The following is a 19,552-nucleotide window of genomic DNA, read 5'->3' as shown; positions in this document are numbered from 1 at the left end:
GGGGTTCAGTACTGGTTGGGACGGGTCTGTCACTGTATAACACTGGGGTTCAGTACCGGTTGGGATGGGTCTGTCACTGTATAACACTGGGGTTCAGTACTGGTTGGGACGGGTCTATCACTGTATAACACTGGGGTTCAGTACTGGTTGGGACGGGTCTGTCACTGTATAACACTGGGGTTCAGTACTGGTTGGGACGGGTCTATCACTGTATAACACTGGGGTTCAGTACTGGTTGGGACGGGTCTGTCACTGTATAACACTGGGGTTCAGTACTGGTTGGGACGGGTCTATCACTGTATAACACTGGGGTTCAGTACTGGTTGGGACGGGTCTGTCACTGTATAACACTGGGGTTCAGTACTGGTTGGGACGGGTCTGTCACTGTATAACATTGGGGTTCAGTACTGGTTGGGACGGGTCTGTCACTGTATAACATTGGGGTTCAGTACTGGTTGGGACGGGTCTGTCACTGTATAACACTGGGGTTCAGTACTGGTTGGGACGGGTCTGTCACTGTATAACACTGGGGTTCAGTACCGGTTGGGATGGGTCTGTCACTGTATAACACTGGGGTTCAGTACTGGTTGGGACGGGTCTGTCACTGTATAACACTGGGGTTCAGTACCGGTTGGGATGGGTCTGTCACTGTATAACACTGGGGTTCAGTACTGGTTGGGATGGGTCTGTCACTGTATAACATTGGGGTTCAGTACTGGTTGGGACGGGTCTATCACTGTATAACACTGGGGTTCAGTACTGGTTGGGACGGGTCTATCACTGTATAACATTGGGGTTCAGTACTGGTTGGGACGGGTCTATCACTGTATAACACTGGGGTTCAGTGTACACACACACAGAGCACCCCCCCCCCCCCCGGCCTTCCCAAACACCATGCCATGCCAGACCAGACCAGACCAGAATGCGATGCTCCAGAACAGGGTGAATCAGAGAGCTGTGCTGTGAGAATATTAATCTGCCTTTTATGCTCCAGTTCTCTTAAGATTACTATCAATGTGCAATTGCACATTTCAGTTGGTGTAAAAGTGGTGGAGAGTTGGTGTGATCTGTGCTGCAGATTCCCACTCGTTGCTCACTGTGCTGGAAATGGCCACTGGAAGAACCTGCCAATGTGCAGCTCAGTCAACCCTGCACTCCTGGAGTGGACACACTGAAAACATTTCACCTCATATATTCCCCATCTCTTTTTCTCCTGGCCAAAGCACAGAAAGGATCGAGATCTCAGTATCTGGCTCACCTCACAGACTGCAACCTGAAGAATTGCATCAAATCCACCTTCGGGGGCATCTACGTTGCCCGAGATTCTCTCCTTCTCCAGCTGCTGGGTGAAATAGCTGGCACTGTCCGTCAGTCTAATGACATTCTTGAAGGAGAATGGTGCATCACTGTTGGGCCAAGGTTGTCTAAGCCTAGAAAAGGAGAAAAACCAGGAGTTTAATTCCGTATCTTGCATGGTGGGCACAAGCATCAGGAGCCAAGGGTCTTGTTTCTGTGCGGTACCGTTCCACACTCAACGTTCTGTGTTCTAAAGCTTGCTCTGGGACACTCCACGTTCAGATAAAAGCAGAGAGACATATTTCTGAAATCAGCATGCTAAACTTAAATCAAGGCAATTACACTGGTATGAAGGTAGAATTCCTTGAAGCTGATAGGAAAATAGATTAAAGTTAAAAAGACAGATCAGAAAGTATGTTCAGGTGATATTTCATGATTCTTGTCAAAGCTAAGTACCAGTGAGGGAGAGAGGCTCTATGAGAATGTCAACAGCGTCTCATCAAAGTGGTTGGGAATGGTCACAATGAAAGAGCAGGCATATTGGTTGGCTAACACGAGGAAATCTGCAGATGCTGGAAATTCAAACAACACACACAAAATGCTGGTGGAACGCAGCAGGCCAGGCAGCATCTATAGGGAGAAGCGCTGTCAACGTTTCGGGCCGAGACCTTTCGTCAGGACTAACTGAAGAGACAGATACTAAGAGATTTGAAAGTAGTGGGGGGAGGGGGAAAAGCGAAATGATAGGAGAAGACCGGAGGGGGTGGGATGAAGCTAAGAGCTGGAAAGGTGATTGGCGAAAGTGATACAGAGCTGGACAAGGGAAAGGATCATGGGACGGGAGGCCTCGGGAGAAAGAGAAGGGGAGGGGGGAGCACCAGAGGGAGATGGAGAACAGGCAGAGTGATGGGCAGAGAGTGAGGAAAAAAACAAACAACTAAATATGTCAAGGATGGGGTAAGAAGGGGAGGAGGGGCATTAATGGAAGTTAGAGAAGTCAATGTTCATGCCATCAGGTTGGAGGCTACACAGCCGGTATATAAGGTGTTGTTCCTCCAACCTGAGTGTGGCTTCATCGTGACAGTAGAGGAGGTCATAGATAGACATATCAGAATGGGAATGGGACGTGGAATTAAAATGTGTGGCCACTGGGAGATCCTGCTTTCTCTGGCGGACTGAGCGTAGGTGTTCAGCGAAACGGTCTCCCAGTCTGCGTCGGGTATCACCAATATATAAAAGGCCGCACCGGGAGCACCGGACGCAGTATACCACACCAGCCGACTCACAGGTGAAGTGTCGCCTCACCTGGAAGGACTGTCTGGGGCCCTGAATGGTGGTGAGGGAGGAAGTGTAAGGGCAGGTGTAGCTCTTGTTCCGTTTACAAGGATAAGTGCCAGGAGGGAGATCGGTGGGAAGAGATGGTGGGGACGAGTGAACAAGGGAGTCGCGTAGGGAGCGATCCCTGCGGAAAGCAGAAGGGTGGGGGGGAGGAAAAGATGTGCTTGGTAGTGGGATCCCGTTGGAGGTGGCGGAAGTTACGGAGAATTATACGTTGGACCTGGAGGCTGGTGGGGTGGTAGGTGAGGACAAGGGGAACCCTATCCCGAGTGGGGTGGCAGGCGGATGGGGTGAGGGCAGATGTGCGGGAAATGGGAGAGATGCGTTTGAGAGCAGAGTTGATGGTGGAAGAAGGGAAGCCCCTTTGTTTAAAAAAGGAAGACATCTCCTTTGTCCTGGAATGAAAAGCCTCATCCTGAGAGCAGATGCAGCGGAGACGGAGGAATTGTGAGAAGGGGATAGCATTTTTGCAAGAGACAGGGTGGGAAGAGGAATAGTCCAGGTAGCTGTGAGAGTCTGTAGGCTTACAGTAGATATCAGTAGATATTGATTGACTTGAGGACTGGAAAACTCACCACAAACCAGCAAAGGTGGAGCTCAAAAATATAAATATAAAAATATAAAGATGGGGATGATGAAGTAATCTAGCAGATAACATAATGTGGTAAGATCTTCTGCAGGTACCTGAACAGGAAGACAGCAGCTAAAGCAAACATTGGAGATGAGCCTGGGCAATCAGCACTGGAAAATTAAGAAATGGCAGAGATTCTAAATAATTATTTCCACCATAGAAAACACAAGGAACATCGTGACCATGATGGATAGTCAGGGGACTACACAAAGGGATGAAATTAAAACAATATCGATCACTAGGAAACAAAAGTCCCTGACAAACCAATATGACTAAAGACCGATTCATCCCCTGTAACTACTGAGGGATCGAAGGAAGTGGCTGCAGAAAGAGCTACCCCAGTTCTGGTGAAGCAGTAGAAAACTGAAAAATCATGAACACATTCCCAAGAGGAGGATCAGAACTACTGCCAGTGAGCCTTGCAGAATTTATTACCAGTAGGTAAGAGCTGGACATTTTAAAAGAATCAGAAGACAAACAGGCAGATTTCATGAATAGGGCATTGCGTTTGACATTTTCTTGAGTACGATGAGGGTGTAACAAGTGATGTGGATACGGTGTGCCTCGATTTCCAGACAGCATTCAATGAGATAAAAAGCTACTGCAAGGATACGAACCTGTGAGGTTGGGATAATATATTGACATGAACGATGAGGAGACAGGGAACTTACTAACAGAGTGGAAGGAAAGAGAGCTCATTTTCAGTAACCACTGGCGTGTCCCAGGGACCAGTGCTGGGCTTCAACCCCTTACAAACCACATGGATGACTGAGGCTGTAGCAGGAAAATTTGCTGCCGTTGGCTGGCAGATTGTGACGACACAAAGAGTCTGCAAAGTAGAGGCAGGATAGGATCACATTGTGTTGTGGCCATCTCACTGAAAAATACAGACGTGGCTTCACAAAGCATGCTCATGTGTTGAGAGATAGGAAGGGCGAGCGTGTGCAGTGAGAGGCAGAGAATGAAGTGATAGAGGAATTCAGATAAGAGGAAGGTGAAACAACCACAGAGAGCGAGTTAGAGATGGGGACACTTACATAAAGAGTGTGGGAGGTGGATACAGAAGAGAAAGCGGGGTGTGGAGGGGTATGCAGATAAAAGGAGAGGGAGTGGCAGAGGAACAGGGAGGGGGAAGGGAGAGAGGAACAAGGTCATTCCATGATGAACATTGAGACAGATTTATTCAAGTAGCTGCAAGAGTGCAAGGTGATTTGGAAATGCCAGCCAGTTTATTCATTGTGCCTGTGACTCACTATCTTTGCTGACTGTGAGTAAAACAAAGCAGCCATTGATCGAAAGTTACCCAGTCTGCCTCTCTATTGTAATTGAGAGACACCAATAAACCAGCTCTTGGCTCAGACTGAACAAGAATGTTCTGACAGAGTAATAAAGTTTTCGTGCCACACCCTGTCAATGTTTATTAACACAGTTTGTCTTTGGTTATTGCATTAACCATGGAGTTGCAGAACAATAACTACAATCTCATTTGTTTCTGTCACATCTTAGCAGAAAATTCATAAAATTCCTTCCTCCTTATTTACCCATTTCTCTACCAGCCCGATGCCATTCTCCTGTCTTTCCCCTCGTTAGTACTCACCTTCTTCCATTCGCTACCCATGCAGGATACCCCAAAGGTTAACCACCAGGTTGGATCGGCAGTAAGGAAAGCGAATGCTATGTTGGCATTCATTTCAAGAGGAATAGTGTATAAGAGCAAGGAGGTGTTGAGGCTCTATGGGGCACTGGTGAGACCCCATCTGGAATACTGTGTGCAGCTTTGGGCCCCCTATCTTAGAAAGGATGTGCTGATGTTGGAGAGAGTTCAGAGAATATTCACTGGGATAATTCCTGGAATGCAGGGACTAACATATGAGGAGCGTTTATCGGCTCTTGGATTGTATTCATTAGAGTATAGAAGAATGAGAGGGGATCTCACAGAAACATTTTGAATGTTGAAAAGGTTGGACAGAGTAGATGTGGAAAGGCTGTTTCCCTTGGTGGGTGAGTCCAGGACAAGAGGTCACAGTCTTAGAATTAGAGGGTACCCACTTAAAACAGAGATGAGGAGAAATTTTTTTAGCCAGAGGGTCGTGGATTTATGGAATTCATTGCCACATACAGCTGTGGAGGCCCAATCATTGAAGGTTTTTAAGGAGGAGATTGACAGGTATCTGATTAGTCAGGGTATCAAGGGATATTGGGAAAAAAGCCGGAAATTGGAACTAGACGGGAGAATAGTTTAGCTCATGGTGGAGTGGCAGAGCAGACTCGATGGGCTGAATGGCCTACTTCTGCTCTTTTGTCTTGTGATCTTGTGTTCACAGGCAGCAACCTCCCAATCCCACAGGGATAACCTGCCACTCATTTCTAAATGATCATCTGAGCAGATTTAAACCCAGCCCTCATCCACAATACTTGTTCAGTCAAATGAACCAGTTGCTCCTAGCCTTCAGTTGTCTTGCTGCGTTAAGTCTCTGCTCTCTCTTGTGGCTTGTTATTTTGCAGTTTATTAGTAACGTATCGTCTACTGCCAAGTTGTCTCTGCTGCACTGCTTTTGGATCAAGCCCCCTCTACTATACATTTCCTGACAACCCACAGTCTCTACTGCTCTCTCACTGCTCAATCTGCCCCACTCACTCCTCCCCTTCTCCAGTCTCAGTTACAATTCCAACATTTGGACTACACACTCCAGCCACAGCCTCTCTCCGTCACTCCGTTTAAGAACAATGCATTTATGAAGCATCGTTCATGTACTCGGGGGCGTTTCAGAAGAGCACCCCTTGAATAATGCTGAAAAGGTGAAAGGACAGAGAGCTGAGCAAGAGGGCTGGGCAGTTAGGAACATTGAATGGTCCAGGGAATGCTGCAATATGATGGGGCTTCGATACAGCAAGAGAACAGGACCTCTGGCCCAACCTGCCCATGCCAAGTCTACCTGAGCTGGCCCCATTGCCTGTGTTTGATCTCATTCCCTCTCTGGGAAGTCACAAGCCCTGATTCTCCAAGCAGAGTCCAGGATAACAGGGAGTGTGGGGTTGCCTGCTGAACCGCTGTCAAGTGTTGGGCGGGATCCAGGATCAGCTGCAGACTCGATGGGCCAAATGGCCTAATTCTGCTCCTACGTCTCATGGTTTCTGCGTATCTTACCCTACACGCGGGAATTCCCTATCGCAGTTTCTCTCCTCCAGAAACGTCCTTGGAGCCCATCATTCCATAACCACTGAATCACACAGCAGATTCTCTGAGAGTTGGTGCCATTGGCCCGTCCTTTCCCCAGATTAGTGGACGTGGTGCTGACTCTGCTCGTCTCAAGAGGAAGTTAGTTGGATGGTCACCCCCGGCTGTAATGTGTTCAACTCCACAGAAGGGAATTAAGCAATTTTGTTTGCTGAAAGCCACGCGAGAAACACACAGAAGACACACAAAATACATGCAGTCACACACAGTCACAATGTTCTAAGGATGTGCTGTAACTGAAATCTCAGTCTTACCTTGATGGCCTCATATCTGTCTGTGGAACAGTCACTTTGTCTACAAATTTCCCAAAGCCGATGGTGTAGTCATTTGACATGTTCTTCACCACATCAGCTGTCAGATACAAACAGAACACTAATGTTAGTATTGAAGTAAAGAAAGATGTGTGTGTACATACATTGCCCTTTTCATAACGCTGGGAGCCCCAATACTCTAATGTCAAACCTGTTGATTTAGTGCTTTTAACCTTCTGAGTTAGTGATGGACAGGAGGTCACTAAACAAACTATTATCCATTATGGACAATCTGGCACAACCTCCCCATGACCGACTGAATAAGCAGTGAAACACCCTTTCCACTCATTCAGCTCTGAATCATTACAGAAATCTTTCCTTCCAAATGCAATAAGCATATATAACAGTTCGTCTCTGTGCGACAGGAGAACACACTTCACAGTACAATAACACACACAAAATGCTGGTGGAACACAGCAGGCCAGGCAGCATCTATAGGGAGAAATGCTGTCGACGTTTCGGGCCCGTCAGGGTCTCGGCTCGAAACGTCGACAGCGCTTCTCCCTATAGATGCTGCCTGGCCTGCTGTGTTCCACCAGCATTTTGTGTGTGTTGTTGTTTGAATTTCCAGCATCTGCAGATTTCCTCGTGTTTGCTCTTTAAATTCACAGTACGGTAGTCGGTTTTATTATTTCATACGTTATTGCACATTCGTACTTTATTATTGTGTATATCATTATTCTGTACTTTATTACTAGCTTAGTCTGCACACCACTAGGTGTTTTTAAATGCTGCTGCTGTAACAAAAGAATTTCCCACTCGAGATCAATAAAGTAATTACTATTATTGTTACTATGATACACTTCAATCATTTCTTCAAACAGCAATGAGAGAATGGCCTGATCACAGTGATGGAATAAACAATATTCACCAAATGGCTAAAATCACGTCACTCAATTTGTGGTACTCAACTGACAGAAGAGGTCGTGGCCTAACAGTTCAGCCAAATGTTAAAATACCTATGATGGGATAGCTACCCCTTGGGGCTGTGCTGGAACCACGGATAGGTCACAGTTCTGGAATGGCACTTAATTACAAACTTCTGGTCCAAGGGACACTGAGCTGGGAAGCTGTGGTCTACTTGTGGGCTGTGTGAAGACCCTGACCCACGCGTGAAGCCCCTGCTGATTACACTAGTCCATTCTACAAGAGGTAACCATGGCCCACCAAAAAGTGAACCTAACTGAGCCCAGAAGCTCAAGACTCGGTACCTTCAGGGTGAGCCGAGGGGCTGGGCTCACACAGAAGTGAATAAAGCCATAGATAGGGTGAATGTGCGCACTCATTCCCTCAGGACTGGGAATCAAGAACTAAAGGGCGCAGGTTTAAGGTGAAAGGAGACACATTTATTAGGAAACTGAGGGGCAAAATTTTCACCCAAAGGGTGGTCCGTATGATCTCAGAAATGAAAAGTTTAACAAATAAGGAATGTTTGATGTCTCTGGGCCTGGACTTGATGGACTTCAGAATGATGAGAGGGGATCTAAGACCTGGATACAATGGACATGGGAAGGATGTTTCCATTAGTTGGAGAGTCTCAGATCTGAAGGCAGAACATCAGAATAATGAAACATCTGTTTAAAACTGAAATGAGAAGGAATTTCTTCAGCCAGAGGGCGGTGAATCTGTGGAGTTTGCTGCCACAAAGGATTATGAAAACCAATCCATTTGGTGTATTTAAAGGAGAGATTGATAGGTTTTTGATTGGCAAGGGGTTAAGGATAATGGGGAGAAGGCAGGAGAATGGACTTGGAATTAAATCAGCTATGATTGAAGAACTTGACAGGCCCCATGGCCTAATTCTTCTCCTACATCTTATGGGCTTGTGGAACATGGAATGAGTTGCCAGAATAGGAGATTATGGCAGGTATGTTAATGACATTTACAGTAAAATGCACTTTGACAGATACCTGGATAGGAAAGCTTCAGGAGGGATAGGGGCCTACCAGGGGCAAATGGGACTAGCTTCGAGGGGCATCTTGGCGGATTCAAACAGGTTGAGATGAAAAGGTATTTTTAGATGCTATGACTGTACATTTGACACTCACCCAACTGGAGACCCAGTTTCTTCAAATTGTCCAAATCATCCTCCATGGAGTTGGAGAAGTCCATGAGGAAATAGAGGTCAACTGGAGCTTCCTGTGGCTGGAACACTTCGAAGTCCAAGGTCCTTTCCTCTCCTGCCCTTAGGGTCATGGTCACTCGCTGTGGTGAGATCTGGGTGCGTTTTTGACTTGTATCAATCTTAACGGCCTGTACAAGAAGAGAGTAGCATTTCCGCCCTGCCTTCCAAAATACTTCAGGGAAGAGATACACATTGAGCCGCACTCACTATTATAAAAGGAGAATCGCTCGGGGGGGGGGGGGGGCATGTGGGGGAGAGGGGAAGGGAAGGGAAAGAGGGGGTATATGGAGATGGGGATTGAGGAGGAGAGAGAAATGGAAAGAGGAGAGATGGAGCAAAAGCGTTTGCATTTACTTTCTTTGCTTAGGGACCACAGGTTATGCTTTGTGAAAAAACGTACTTGCTGTATCTCCACCTTGGATTTCATAGTGACAATGTTAGTACAAGAAGATTTCAGGCTGCTCTGTAGGTCACACCTCGGGTACTTGAAATCCTTTGGAACAAAAAAGACCAGTTACTGCAGCCTTCAGATCATATCTCCAGTGACCCCTTGTCCTCCTTTTCCTCTGACCCTGTCACACAATGACAGTGACTTTGCCTCTTGCTCCCCATCGTCGAAGTCACGTTTGTTGTCATGTGCACGAGTTTATGTACCCTAAATGCAATGTGAAGCATCACAGCCACAAATGACTTTCACAAGGAAAGCATACATTATAGAAGAACTGAGGGTCGCGGGGAGAGGGAAAATATTAGCCAAGTCCTTTCTGGATGGTGGAGCAGGTTTGAAGGGCCAAACTGACCCTTCCAGCTTCAGTTCTTTTTCCATTGAATTGTAGAACGGGATGGAAGCTGAAGGTCACTGACTCAGCCGTTCGAATTACTCCCCACCACTAACTGCTCCTCTGCCTGATTCATCTAATCTCTCTCCCAGCCCGCTTCACACCAACAACCCCATCCCCAAACCAATAGTGCTACACACACTTCAACAGTGAGCTAATGATCGGGGCCAGGACAGTATCACATTGGCCTCAGTATCACGGAAACAGTTTGCGCTGGCAACACTCCGCAGGTCAGACAGCATTTGTGGAGAGAGAGGTTTGGGAGGAAGTTTCAGATCAAGTCCTTTCACCATCTGATGGAAAACACGTTGACCTTATCCGACACCACATCTTCTATCTTGGCACGTTGCAACACTAAACTCAACCATTTCCGATAGCCAGCCAGTCCTGTTTGTGTCAAAACTGTCCAGTTCCAGTTACTACTCAGCTTTTCTCTCTCACAGATACTGACTGATTTTGTTTTGGGTATTTCCAGCCAATGCTATGCTCTGTATCTCAAGTTCCTGCATACTTTGTCTCCGTGTGCTCCAGTTCACCTATTAACTAGACAGCACTGAAAGCATTTGTGTTACCTGCACAACTTCGCTCTACACCCTATCGTTATCTTTCCGTTTTCTCGCTCTCTGCTCCTCTGCAATTTAAGCCACCTTTCTCTTCTCGTTCACCTGAAACTAACCCTCCTTTGCTCTCCACAGATGCCGCCTGGCTGGCTTCAGCTTTATGGCATCAGAGAAGTGGGATACAATATCCAACATTACTACACATGCCTTGCTGCCCCTGTGAGTGTATGACTTTACAAGGACCTGACAGCAGCTTTGTCCAACAGCTTCTGCTGTGACCCTTCAGGCTGAAAGAGTCGGACGATTTGATTCTTCACAATGACTTTGTCGTCGATTCAACGTCACAGCCTGCTGTTTGCAAACCATTGTACTGCTACTAAGGGCAACAGGTATGTCTCATGTTCTTTTAAATGTCTTGATCAGAAACCTGGTTCAAAGCAGGTGTAACAACTCTTCAAAATCAATGTGATGTTCATGACTACAGCCAGGAGCCGGTTGTGGCTCAGGAATGGGTAGAATCAATGTGACGTTCATGACTAAGCCAGGAGCCGGTTGTGGCTCAGGAATGGGTAGAATCAATGTGACGTTCATGACTACAGTCAGGAGCCGGTTGTGGCTCAGGAATGGGTAGAATCAATGTGACGTTCATGAATACAGCCAGGAGCCGGTTGTGGCTCAGGAATGGGTAGAATCAATGTGACGTTCATGAATACAGCCAGGAGCCGGTTGTGGCTCAGGAATGGGTAGAATCAATGTGACGTTCATGAATACAGCCAGGAGCCGGTTGTGGCTCAGGAATGGGTAGAATCAATGTGACGTTCATGAATACAGCCAGGAGCCGGTTGTGGCTCAGGAATGGGTAGAATCAATGTGACGTTCATGAATACAGCCAGGAGCCGGTTGTGGCTCAGGAATGGGTAGAATTAATGTGACGTTCATGAATACAGCCAGGAGCCGGTTGTGGCTCAGGAATGGGTAGAATCAATGTGACGTTCATGACTACAGTCAGGAGCCGGTTGTGGCTCAGGAATGGGTAGAATCAATGTGACGTTCATGACTACAGCCAGGAGCCGGTTGTGGCTCAGGAATGGATCTGGGATCTGGGGAACATACCTTGTCAGCACAGTACGAACAGTCCGCAGCCACTCTGATACATTCAGTGCAGGTTTTTGATCGACTGGCAGTGCAGTAATTGCCTGAAGAGAAAAGAGAGTCAGCTCAGGTCAGGAAAACCCAAGGCAAAGATATAGATTGAATCTAACCCAACTAAGGTATGTCCACCACATAGGCAAGGTTGCTAAGAAAGGTATTTACAGAGTGGACTGACAAACTCTTTTTGTACCATCCCAACTCTTTCCCCATTCCCCTTCTGGTTCACCTCCCACCTGACCTGTACATACCTTCCTCCCTCTATCGCTTCCCCTTCTCATCAGCCTCTCTCGTCATTGTCCCTGCTTTTGCTTGTCACCCCCTCCCTTCCAGTCACCACGCCCACTCCTGGTGCTCCTCCCAACAGATCACCTCCTCTGTTCACATATTCACCAGCCCTCTCTCTGTTGCTTCCCCGGTCTCTGAGCCATGCCTTCTCCAGGATCAGCTCCTCCCACCTCGCAGTTACCACCCACAGCCGCAGGTGATGTAGGGTCCAGGAAATGAACTCCTCTGCAATGCCGATCTGCTTGGGGAGTTCCAAGCTGCTTGAAGTAGATAGATAGATAGATACTTTATTCATCCCCATGGGGAAATTCAACTTTTTTTTTCCAATGTCCCATACACTTGTTGTAGCAAAACTAATTACATACAATACTTAACTCAGTAAAAAATATGATATGCATCTAAATCACTATTTCAAAAAACATTAATAATAGCTTTTAAAAAGTTCTTAAGTCCTGGCGGTTGAATTGTAAAGCCTAATGGCATTGGGGAGTATAGACCTCTTCATCCTGTCTGAGGAGCATTGCATCGATAGTAACCTGTCACTGAAACTGCTTCTCTGTCTCTGGATGGTGCTATGTAGAGGATATTCAGAGTTTTCCATAATTGACCGTAGCCTACTCAGCGCCCTTCACTCAGCTACCGATGTTAAACTCTCCAGTATTTTGCCCACGACACAGCCCGCCTTCCTTACCAGCTTATTAAGACGTGAGGCGTCCCTCTTCTTAATGCTTCCTCCCCAACACGCCACCACAAAGAAGAGGGCGCTCTCCACAACTGACCTATAGAACATCTTCAGCATCTCACTACAGACATTGAATGACGCCAACCTTCTAAGAAAGTACAGTCGACTCTGTGCCTTCCTGCACAAGGCATCTGTGTTGGCAGTCCAGTCTAGCTTCTCGTCTAACTGTACTCCCAGATACTTGTAGGTCTTAACCTGCTCCACACATTCTCCATTAATGATCACTGGCTCCATATGAGGCCTAGATCTCCTAAAGTCCACCACCATCTCCTTGGTCTTGGTGATATTGAGACGCAGGTAGTTTGAGTTGCACCATATCACAAAGTCCTGTATCAGTTTCCTATACTCCTCCTCCTGTCCATTCCTGACACACCCCACTATGGCCGTGTCATCAGCGAACTTCTGCACATGGCAGGACTCCGAGTTATATTGGAAGTCTGATGTGTACAGGGTGAACAGGACCGGAGAGAGTACGGTTCCCTGCGGCGCTCCTGTGCTGCTGACCACCGTGTCAGACCTACAGTCTCCCAACCGCACATACTGAGGTCTATCTGTCAAGTAGTCCACTAGTCAAGTAATGTAGCCGGAGATAGAATCAGGGCCTTTCAGATGAATTCAAGGACGCGTGACAGTGAGTACAGGAAAAGAGTGAGATGGAGGATAAATGCGTGGCTGAGGGATTGGAACAGGGGGCAGGGATTCAGATTTCTGGATCATTGGGAACTCTTTTGGGGCAGGAGTGACCTGTACAAAAACTTGAATCCAAGGGGGACCAATAAACTGGCAGGAAGGTTTGCTAAGGCTTCTGGGGAGAGGTTAAACTAGAATTGCTGGGAGTTGCGAACTGAACTGAAGTGATGGAGGAAATGGAGGTTGGCTCACAAATAGAGAAAGCTTGGAGACAGTGTGAAAGAGAGGATAGGCAGGTGATAGAGAAGGGATACTCTCAGACCGATAGTTTGAGATGTGTCTACTTTAATGCAAGAAGCATCATGAACAAAGTGGATGAGCTTAGAGCGTGGATCAGTACTTGGAACTATGATGTTGTGTCATTACAGAGACATGGATAGCTCAGGGGCAGGAATGGCTACTTAGAATGCCAGGCTTTAGATGTTTCAGATAGGACAGGGAGGGAGGCAAAAGAGTTAGGGCATGGCACTGCTGATCAGAGATACTGTCACGGCTGCAGAAAAGGAGCAATCATGGAAGGATTTTCTACTGACTCTCTCTCGGTGGAAGTTAGAAACAGGAAGGGATCAATAACTCTACTGGGTGTTTTTTATAGACTACCCAATGGACACAGGGAGCAGACAGGTATACAGATTCTGGAAAGGTGTAATAATAAGAGTTGTCATGGTGGGCGATTTTAATTTCCCAAATATCGATTGACATCTCCCTAGAGCAAGGGGATTAGATGGGGTGGAGTTTGTTAGGTGTGTTCAGGAAGGTTTCTTGACACAATATGTAGATAAGCCTGCAAGAAGAGAGGCTGTACTTGATCTGGTATTGGGAAATGAGCCTAGTCAGGTGTCAGATCTCTCAGTGGGAGAGCATTTTGGAGATAGTGATCACAACTGTCTCTTTTACCATAGCATTGGAGAGGGATAGGAACAGATAAGTTAAGAAAACATTTAATTGAAGGGGAAATACGAAGCTATCAGGCAGGAACTTGGAAGCATAAATTGGGAACAGATGTTCTAAGGGAAATGTAGGGCAGAAATGTGGCAAATATTCAGGGAATATTTGTGTGGAGTTCTGCATAGGTACGTTCCAATGAGACAGGGAAAGGATGGTAGGGAACAGGAACCATGGTGTACAAAAGCTGTTGTAAATCTAATCGTGAAGAAAAGCAGAGCTTACAAAAGGTTCAAAAAACTAGGTAATGATAGAAATCTAGAAGATTATAAGGCTAACAGGAAGGAGTTTAAGAATGAAATTAAGAGAGCCAGAAGGAGCCATGAGAAGGCCTTGGCAAGCAGGATTAAGGAAAACCCCAAGGCATTCTCCAAGTATATGAAGAGCAAGAGGATAAGATGTGAAAAAATAGGTCCTATCAAATGTGACAGTGGGAAAGTGTATATGGAACCAGAGGAGATAGCAGAGGTACTTAATGAATACTTTGCTTCAGTATTCACTAAGGAAGAGGATCTTGGCGATTGTAGAGATGGCTTACAGAGGATTGAAAAGCTTGAGCATGTAGATATTAAGAAAGAGGATGTGCTGGAGCTTTTGGAAAGCATCAAGTTGGATAAGTCACCGGGGCCGGACGAAATGTACCCCAGGCTACTGTGGGAGGCGAGGGAGGAGATTGCTGAGCCTCTGGTGATGATCTTTGCATCATTAATGGGGACTGGAGAGGTTCCGGAGGATTGGAGGGTTGCGGACGTTGTTCCCTTATTCAAGAAAGGGAGCAGAGATAGCCCAGGAAATTATAGACCAGTGAGTCTTACTTCAATGGTTGGTAAGTTGATGGAGAAGATCCCGAGAGGTAGGATTTATGAACATTTGGAGAGGTATAACATGATTAGGAATAGTCAGCATGGCTTTGTCAAAGGCAGGTCGTGCCTTACAAGCCTGATTGAATTTTTTGAGGATGTGACTAAACACATTGATGAAGGTAGAGCAGTAGATGTACTGTATATGGATTTCAGCAAGGCATTTGATAAGGTATAACCATATAACAATCACAGCATGGAAACAGGCCATTCCGGCCCTCCTAGTCCGTGCCGAACTCTTAATCTCACCTAGTCCCACCTACCCGCACTCAGCCCATAACCCTCCACTCCTTTCCTGTCCATATACCTATCCAATTTTACCTTAAATGACACAACTGAACTGGCCTCTACTACATCTACAGGAAGCTCATTCCACACAGCTATCACTCTCTGAGTAAAGAAATACCCCCTCGTGTTTCCCTTAACCTTTTGCCCCCTAACTCTCAAATCATGTCCTCTCGTTTGAATCTCCCCTACTCTCAATGGAAACAGCCTATTCACGTCAACTCTATCTATCCCTCTCAAAATTTTTAATACCTCGATCAAATCCCCCCTCAACCTTCTACGCTCCAATGAATAGAGACCTAACTTGTTCAACCTTTCTCTGTAACTTAAGTGATGAAACCCAGGTAACATCCTAGTAAATCGTCTCTGCACTCTAATTTATTGATATCTTTCCTATAATTCGGTGACCAGAACTGTACACAATATTCCAAATTTGGCCTTACCAATGCCTTGTACAATTTTAACATTACATCCCAACTTCTGTACTCAATGCTCTGATTTATAAAGGCCAGCGTTCCAAAAGCCTTCTTCACCACCCTATCTACATGAGACTCCACCTTCAGGGAACTATGCACTATTATTCCTAGATCTCTCTGTTCCACTGCATTCCTCAATGCCCTACCATTTACCCTGTATGTTCTATTTGGATTATTCCTGCCAAAATGTAGAACCTCACACTTCTCAGCATTAAACTCCATCTGCCAACGTTCAGCCCATTCTTCTAACCGGCATAAATCTCCCTGCAAGCTTTGAAAACCCACCTCATTATCCACAACACCTCCTACCTTAGTATCATCGGCATACTTACTAATCCAATTTACCACCCCATCATCCAGATCATTTATGTATATTACAAACAACATTGGGCCCAAAACAGATCCCTGAGGCACCCCGCTAGTCACCGGCCTCCATCCCGATAAACAATTATCCACCACTACTCTTTGGCATCTCCCATCTAGCCACTGTTGAATCCATTTTATTACTCCAGCATTAATACCTAACGACTGAACCTTCTTAACTAACCTTCCATGTGGAACTTTGTCAAAGGCCTTGCTGAAGTCCATATAGACTACATCCACTGCCTTACCCTCGCCAACATTCCTCATAACTACTTCAAAAATTTTTTTTTTGTAGGTACCCCATGCAAAACTTATTGAGAAAGTAAGGAGGCATGGGATCCAAGGGGGACATTACTTTATGGATCCAGAACTGGCTTGCCCACAGAAGGCAAAGAGTGGTTGTAGACGGGTCATATTCTGCATGGAGGTCGGTGACCAGTGGTGTGCCTCAGGTATCTATTCTGGGACCCCTACTCTTTGTGATTTTTATAAATGACCTGGATGAAGAAGTGGGGGGATGGGTTAGTAAATTTGCTGATGACACAAAGGTTGGGGGTGTTGTGGATAGTGTGGAGGGCTGTCAGAGGTTACAGCGGGACATTGATAGGATGCAAATCTGGGCTGAGCGGTGGCAGATGGAGTTCAACCCAGATAAGTGTGAAGTGATTCATTTTGGTAGGTCAAATATGATGGCAGAATATAGTACAAATGGTAAAACTTTTGGCAGTGTGGAGGATCAGAGGGATCTTGGGGTCCAAGTCTACATGACGCTCAAAGCAGCTGCGCAGGTTGACTCTGTGGTTAAGAAGGCGCATGGTGTATTGGCTTTCAATTGTGGAACTGAATTTAGGAGCCGAGAGGTAACTTTGCAGCTATATAGGACCCCACTTGGAGTACTGTGCTCAGTTCTGGTCACCATAGAAAGGCTGCAGAGAAGATTTACAAGGATGTTGCCTGGATTGGGGAGCATGCCTTATGAGAATAGGTTGAGGATGAGAGGTGACCTGATAGAGGTGTATAATATGATGAGAGGTGTTGATCATGTGGATAGTCAGAGGCTTTTTCCCAGGGCTGAAATGGTTGCCACAAGAGGACACAGGTTTAAGGTGCTGGGGAGTAGGTATAGAGGGGATGTCAGGGGTAAGTTTTTTTACTCAGAGAGTGGTGAGTGTGTGGAATGGGCTGCCGGTGACAGCAGTGGAGACGGATATGACAGGGTCTTTTAAGAGACTCCTGGATAGGTACATGTGGAGCTTAGAAAAATAGAGGGCTATGGGTAACCCTAGGTAATGTCTCAGGTAAGGACATGTTCGGCACAACTTTGTGGGCCAAAGGGCCTGTATTGTGCTGTAGGTTTTCTGTGTTTCTATGTAACCTGAAGGCAGTCGGAAAGAAGCAGTTGCTGAACGTTGAAGTGTGGGTCTTCAGGTTCCTGTAGCTCCTACCTGTTGGCAATGAGAAAAGGAAATAACCTGGATGGTGGGGGAGTCCGCCAGACTGGGTGTGCCTGGGCCAGAGCTCATAACAGGCAAGTTGTAGCTCACCAAAGAGCTCTGCACTGGAACAATGCCAGGACTGGGAAGTCACAGTTACTCAGTCTCTTACCTTGACAGCCCGTTGCACACAGAGCGACAATCAGAAATGAGAACCACATCTTCCACAGCTCCATTTCCTATAAAACAACAAAGAGTTAAAGCTGGGACAATTGCTCAATAAATAAGAGCTCAGTCTATCATTTTGTATTTTAATAATGAAATAAAAGTTTAGCAACAGGAAATAATCCCTTTGCCCAACAGACTTATGAACTTCCAAAGACAAGACTGTCTACTTTATCGCCCAATACATGCATCCTTCTCTCCCCAGGACCACATTCGCCTTTACCCTGTTCTGTGTGCCCCGCTCACTGCGCAGGTAGTTGCTCAGAAACATCTTACTAGTCTTGCATACGGACCATTTTGATCCAGTGCCCTTCACAGACATCTGAGATCAACCTGAACAGGCCAGGCAGCTGGGTGGCTCCTTAATGAAATTTCCTTGAGGCAGGCAAAGTCTTAGTCAGGAAGTCTAATACACAACAGCTAATTCAAAGTCAGATTACTGTATAAACCAAAAGAAAAAATGAGAGGGAAATAAAGATGGAGTTCAGAGATAAGGAAGCGAATGAGAGGGAAAAGAAAATAGATTAATTTGCAATGTTTCTCACCCCGAGAATGGTTGCAAACCACAGCATAATGGTTGTGGAGGCAGTATGCTTAAGTATTTAGCTCATCAAAGACCAAGGACTGGTAAATGGGATTAATGTGGAGCAGGTTTGATGTTTGGTAAGGGTAGGGTGGGCTAAAATTCCTGTTCCTGTGCTGTATGACTACAACACAATATAAAACCTCTAACAAACTGGTTGGGTTGCTGATCTTGGTATCTACTGGCAAACGTTTCATCACCACGCAAGGAGACATGGTCAGTGTGTTGTTGATTGCAGTGTGTTCTGCAGAAGCATGGCCTTTATATACTCTACAGTCAGCTGACCGGATGTCATTTCAGCAGCTCAAAGGAAAGCTCACCGCGATTGCTTGTTGGGTGAACTTTCTGCAGTATGGTATGGAACTTTGCCCACATTCCATCATAAATGGGATCAAGGTCTACATGTTTGTTTATAAAACTGTTTGTGGAAATCCATGCCTCTAGGAATTCACGTGTTTGCTTGCTTTCACTGATGCCCAGTTGAATTTCTGTCCCCTCGATCTTCATGGGTAGAGACCAGGGAGAGCTGATCGTGTCACTTTACAGCCGGTTCATGTTCATGGATCCTCGTTGATAATTTTGACCCAGTTTGGCCAACGTAATATTTGCTATGGTCTTCATATTGGATTGTGTTGGCTACATTGGTCTTGTCCAATAGCTTGTTCATACTTCAGTACTTTGCAGACCAAAAGAACCATGGTGATGAAACGTTTTGCAAATAAATTGCTGAGACCAGACACTAATCTGCTAAATTATTTCCAACACAGCACGTCAGAGTCAGCTTTACATCATGTGGAAATCTGTTGCAGTCCCACTGGTGACGCTGCATCCACGGTGCTACACCCAGGAGGAGCTCCAGGACTTGGACCAACTGGGAAGTATTTCCATGTTGGGATGGTGTGTGATCTGGAGTGGAACCTACAGGTGATGGTGATCCTTAGTGATAGAGCTTGAAAGTTTGGGAGCGTTGTCATAGAAGTTGCAGCCACAGAACACGGCGTGGATACAGGCTCTTCAGCCCAGTGAGTCCATGCCAGCCCTAGTGCCTACGCAGCTAGTCCCAGTTCCATGTAAGACCCAGATCTCTCAAAGACACAGCCACTTCCTCTGCTTGTTCATTCCATCAGCTCCCCATCCTCTGCTTGAAAAAGTGAGTAACAGCTGTACATATTGAG

At 46.1% G+C, this 19,552-nt stretch overlaps 1 protein-coding gene across 1 annotated transcript in view; it reads right to left on the bottom strand.

The window, feature by feature from the left end:
* itgb4 (integrin, beta 4) overlaps positions 1-19,552 on the bottom strand; it is a 155,626-nt gene that overhangs the window by 122,523 nt on the left and 13,551 nt on the right. Inside the window, 6 exon segments of the mRNA XM_073026696.1 lie at positions 1,259-1,430; positions 6,758-6,854; positions 8,863-9,067; positions 9,340-9,432; positions 11,452-11,534; positions 17,742-17,808. Of these exon segments, the coding sequence (XP_072882797.1) occupies positions 1,259-1,430; positions 6,758-6,854; positions 8,863-9,067; positions 9,340-9,432; positions 11,452-11,534; positions 17,742-17,808 (717 nt within the window).

Source organism: Hemitrygon akajei, chromosome 22 (assembly GCF_048418815.1).
Source record: "Hemitrygon akajei chromosome 22, sHemAka1.3, whole genome shotgun sequence".
Lineage (NCBI taxonomy): Eukaryota > Metazoa > Chordata > Chondrichthyes > Myliobatiformes > Dasyatidae > Hemitrygon > Hemitrygon akajei.
Note: the sequence above shows the minus strand (reverse complement) of the source record. Positions and strands in the feature narration are given on the sequence as shown.